We start from the raw sequence: 5,242 nt of genomic DNA, 5'->3' as shown, positions 1-5,242 counted from the left end.
TTCTCAAGCTTCTGCTTGACGCGCTGGAGGTTGTCAATCTGCTCTCCCAGCTCAGCAACACTGTCAGCCTGCTTCTTGCGAAGGGCAGCAGCAGTCGCTTCATGCTGCAGAGTGGACTCCTCAAGGTCACGACGGAGCTTCTGGAACTCAGCCTCACGCTTCTTGTTCATCTCAATCTGAGCAGCGGTGGCACCTCCAGCCTCCTCCAGCCTCTCACTGATCTCCTCAAGTTCCCTGGAGAGGTCAGCTCTCTGCTTCTCAACCTTGGCACGAGCTGCACGCTCAGCCTCAATCTCCTCTTCCAGTTCCTCAATACGAGCCTGTTGAATAGATGTTTTCTCTTTTAGCAATCATTCACTTTATTACACATAATAGCAAATGTATGCAGTATTGTTAAGTGTAACACAATATCTCACCTGGAGCTCCTTGATCTTCTTCTGGAGCTGAGCACCCAGAGACTGCTCATCTTCAATCTTGCTAAGGAGCTGACTGCATTCAAAGTCCTTCCTGTGAAATTGATAAAGTGCATTGAGTTCATGCAATTGAACACTTCTTTTAAAAAAATGTATGTTGTGCAAACAGAACAAGTAAGTTACTTTTTGATTTTCTCATCAGACTGCTGCTTGTCATTCTCAAGATCCATGATGGATTCCTGGGCCAGTTTGAGATCTCCCTCAAGCTTTCTCTTGGTTCTCTCAAGGTCCATACGCAGCTTCTTCTCTTGCTCCAGAGAACCCTCAAGCTAAACAAAAGTGTACATTTTTAATTATCATGTTCAAGATTAATCTTGCTTTTCCAAATCAAGTGACTGTAAACTCACATCGTCCACCTGCTGCTCAAGCTTGGTCTTGGCCTTAGTCAGAGTGTTGACTTTGTCTTCCTCTGCCTGCAGGTCATCAAGAGTCTGCTGATGAGCCTCCTGAAGGGCTTTCTTTTCCTTGGTCAGCTTAACAATGCTCTCATCCTGAGAGGCCATCTCCTCGGTCAGGTTCTTCACCTAAGTGTGCAAGAAATGGTCAATACAAAGAACACTATCATTTCACTTCACTTAATGGACAGATTATGAATTCCAAACCTTGTTCTCAGTGGCATGTTTCTCCTTCTCCACTTTGGCCAAGGTAAGCTCCAGGTCATCAATATCCTTCTTGAGCTCAGAGCATTCATCCTCCAGCTTTCTCTTTTTGGCAGTGAGCTCACCATTCATTTCTTCTTCATCCTCCAGTCTCTCAGTTGTCTCTTTGAGTTTGGCCTCCAACTGAATCTTACTCTTGATAAGTCCCTCACATCTTTCCTCAGCATCAGACAGATTTTCTCCTTCCTAGACCATTTTTATGAAAACAGACGTCAGCGCTTTCATATTCACAAACATGGAAAAATATCTCATCTGTCTGATAATGTTTGTACTTACAGATGCTATTTGCAGACTCAGATCATTCTTCTCCTGCAGAAGGGAAACCATCTTCTCCTCCAGTTCCTTCTTCTTGGCCAGGGCAGTAGCCAGGTCAGTTTTCATTTTTTCATAGTTCTCCTTCATATTTGCCAGCTCCTTCTCAGTTTCAGCACTCTGCAGCAGAGGCTTAATCTTGTAGTAGACCTTCATCCATGGCCAGTGTTTCACATTCATGAATGAGCGGATATTGTACTGGATGGTATATATAGCTTCCCTGCAAAAAAGAAACAGCTTTTTTAGACGATGTTATATTTGAATTCTCAAATCACAATTGAGAATGAGTTGTTAGCAACGTGCCTTCTCTCAATCATCTTTATAAACGCTTTTCTCATGATATAGCCACGGGCCAAAGCCTGAGTCAGGGTGACCAGAGATGCAAGTTTTTCGTCTCTCATCTCCTCAAGGGTACCCAGCAGGCCAGCCTTGAAGAACACCTGAACAAAAGAAAATGTAAAAAAAATGTATAATGAACTGATATAGTCCTGCCACAAGGTGGCTTCTTTCTCTTTAGAGTGCCAGTAATTCACTTCTGTGTTTCCTTGGCACCAAATATCTTAAATTAAAGGGAGTTTCACATTTGTTCCTATTTTCTTTCATTTTGTTTTGGTTTCTAAGGTTCATATATACATGTTGAATAAATATGAAAATGATCAGACACACTAAACTGAACCACTTGACTTCATTCGAAATGAATCTTTAGTATGTTAAGGGAAGGTGCTTACCTTGGTGTGTCCAAATTTATACTCGTCATGAGGAACATCAACTGAACCAAGCAGCTTCTCTGAAGCCTTCTTGTTGTCCATGAACTGACCCTCAGGGATGACACTGGGATTCAGCACCTTGTATCTTTTATCAAAAGGTTTATGGTCAGTGGGAGCATTACATTTGAATAATCTGCTTCAAAAATGAACCTATTACAATATCGACTGATACCTCTGCTTGAAGTCAGCATAGAGGATCCTGCTGGGGAAACCTTTTCTGCAGATTCTAATACCCTCCAGGACACCATTACACCTGAGCTGGTGGATAACCAGGAAGTTCTCCATCAGTCCTGTAAAAAAATACATTTCATAATTAATGATTTTAATGATTAGTAAGTGTCTTAATTGAAGCCATACAAAACTAATTCAATGCAAACAAAACCTAACCCAATCATTAAGACTATCACAATTATATTCTCTATTCACCTGGAGTCTTTGACTCATTGGGAATCAGACAGCGCACAAAGTGAGGATGGGTGCTCCTCAAGTTAGTCATCAGCTTGCCCAAGTTCTCCTGTAATCCATAATGGTGTCTCATGTCATGAAATGCCACAATTGTGAGATTTTGTTTAAACAGAGAGCAATTAGATTTTTGATTTGAGAAAGCTTACCCTGAACTGTGAGGACACAGTCTGCATAGAACCACCCTTCTTCTTGCCTCCCTTCTTACCAGCCTCTGTTGATGTTTTGTTAGAATGTCACAAGATTAGCATAAACAAGTAATAGTTGATGAGTTAAAATCAAATAATAATACAAATATAAATTTGATTAGTAAAAAGTATATGTTATCTCTGGTCTTAAAATGTGTTTCCTGTAGTTACTATCTTACCCTCAACTACTGGAGGATACAGCAGACCCAGCAGTTTCACTGAGGATTTCATGTACAGCTGAATGACTGAGTCATTCAGGGGATCCTTATTCTTGTCCAGCCAGCCAGAGATGTTGTAGTCCACGATACCAGCATAGTGCACCAGGGAGAAGTGGGCCTCAGGCTTGCCCTTTACGGGCTTTGGCTTCTCAAATGCTTTGGTTTTGCCAAGATGCTGGTCATACAGCTTGTTCTTGAAGGATGTGTCTGAGGCCTTGGGGAACATGCACTCCTCTTCAAGGATGGAGAAGATGCCCATGGGCTTTAAAAAGTTGAAAAAGGTATGTCATTTAGTGATACATGATAACAAATACAAAAACTGTTACATATGATTTATGATATAATAAAGTAAGTGTTTACCTTTTCAATCAGCTCAATGCAGGCAGCCAAGTCCATACCAAAGTCAATGAACTCCCAGATAATACCCTCCTTCTTGTACTCCTCTTGCTCCAGGACGAACATGGTGTGGTTGAAGAACTGTTGCAGTTTCTCATTGGTGAAGTTGATGCACAGCTGCTCCAATGTATTGAACTGCAAAAGGACATATCATCTTTATAATCTCTTACAAGGCAATAAGAACTATTATTTATTGAAAAGTGTCAACTGCTAAATTGTTGGAACTCAGGCTTACATCAAAGATTTCAAAGCCAGCAATATCCAGCACACCAATATAGTACTGTCTAGCTTGTTTGGTGTCCAACATCTGGTTGATACGGATGACCATCCACAAAAACATCCTCTCATAGATGGACTTGGCCAGGGCAGGCACTGAGTTCATGACCTTAAAGAACACAGTAATGTGATTTCATTTTTGACATATACAACTGGTATATTATATTATTTTCAAGATACATAGCACTAAAATTCCAAAACTAAAATTGAATGAAAGATCTCCCTTGAATTTAGCATTCAATTAGAACTCATTGACAGAAGTACAAAAAATGCCAACTTACATCGCATATCTTTTTCCTAATGAAATCTGTACTACATTTTTTGTTTTAAATAGTACAAAGTCGAATATTGATATGAATTGTTTACCTGAGGTACTGTCTGTCCCTTGGTGACATACTCATTTCCGACCTTCACTCTAGGATAGCACAGACCCTTCAGCATGTCAGCGGAGTTCAGACCCAGCAAATAAGCAACCTTGTCAGCATCTAAAAATAATTCAGATATGTCCATCATAATTTGTGAAGAACACAATGTTATCAAGAAATGTACCAATGTTGTTGCCTAGCTCTAAGCTTTGAGCTAAGATTAAATACTCACCCTCTGTGCCATCAGGCTCAGCCTGCTCCTCACGCTGCTTTTGCTTGAACTTCATGTTACCATGGTGAAGCACAGCACCGGTCATCCTGTAGATGCTCATCTTCTCTTCATTAGTGAAGCCCAGGATATCAATAGCATTCTGGTTTCAAAAGACACAAAAAACATAATTGCTCAAGCAAATGTTCTTAAAAGAGTTGTATTGATGTTGCATTTGTTTCACAAAGTCTATTTAAATATGTTGAATTCAAAATTACTCACATCCGTGGCTTCCAGCTCCACTTTGTCATCAATGCTGGCCACAGTTATCTTACCCATGCTACACATGGGGAAGTCGTAGGGGTTGGTTGTGAGGAGTGCCAGTTCTAGAGTCCCAAAAATATAAACATGGCAGCAGATATTTTTTATAAATGTAAAAGTCTAATAAGGTTGAAACAATTGTAATATCTAATCTCCTTACCAATGAGCTCTGGTTTGTGGGCGGTCATCATCTGGTAGAAGATATGGTAGCCTCTCTCTTGCTCAAGCTGGAATGTCACTCTAGACTTCTCCAGCAGATCTACAAGTTTTGATCATGTCAGTGCCAGGCTAAATCTTACTTACAGTAGTTTGTATACACTATAAGGATTGTTACTTACAAGTCTCAATATCAGCACTAGCCAGTTTGCCAGCTGTGTTGAAATGGATTCTGATGAATTTACCCTGTTTGGAATAACATAATCATTAATGTCCCTCCACATGTGCAATGTAACAATGCTTCTCTCGTGTGTAGAAACTGTTCCATACTTACAAAACGAGAAGAGTTGTCATTCCTCACAGTTTTGGCGTTACCATACGCCTCAAGCAATGGATTGGCTGCAATAATCTGATCCTCAAGTGACCCCTAGAATCCAGGTT

General features: G+C 40.5%; 1 protein-coding gene across 1 annotated transcript; it reads right to left on the bottom strand.

Annotated features, from left to right (window-relative positions):
• LOC104959125 (myosin heavy chain, fast skeletal muscle-like) lies at positions 1-5,228 on the bottom strand (the record flags this gene model as incomplete). Its single annotated transcript, XM_010786977.1, is given in 20 exon segments — positions 1-320; positions 417-507; positions 597-742; positions 821-997; positions 1,076-1,318; positions 1,409-1,664; positions 1,748-1,884; positions 2,173-2,296; positions 2,384-2,501; positions 2,638-2,725; positions 2,823-2,887; positions 3,041-3,341; positions 3,440-3,610; positions 3,711-3,860; positions 4,118-4,236; positions 4,349-4,487; positions 4,607-4,710; positions 4,806-4,904; positions 4,984-5,047; positions 5,136-5,228. Coding segments are annotated over 20 exon segments (3,005 nt in total), but the record flags the coding sequence as incomplete, so codon positions are not given.
• Between the last annotated feature and the right edge of the window lie 14 nt (positions 5,229-5,242).

Source organism: Notothenia coriiceps, unplaced genomic scaffold (assembly GCF_000735185.1).
Source record: "Notothenia coriiceps isolate Sejong01 unplaced genomic scaffold, NC01 NC01_scaffold00029965, whole genome shotgun sequence".
In the NCBI taxonomy this organism is placed as follows: Eukaryota; Metazoa; Chordata; class Actinopteri; order Perciformes; family Nototheniidae; genus Notothenia; species Notothenia coriiceps.
This window is presented reverse-complemented; position numbering and strand designations above follow the sequence as displayed.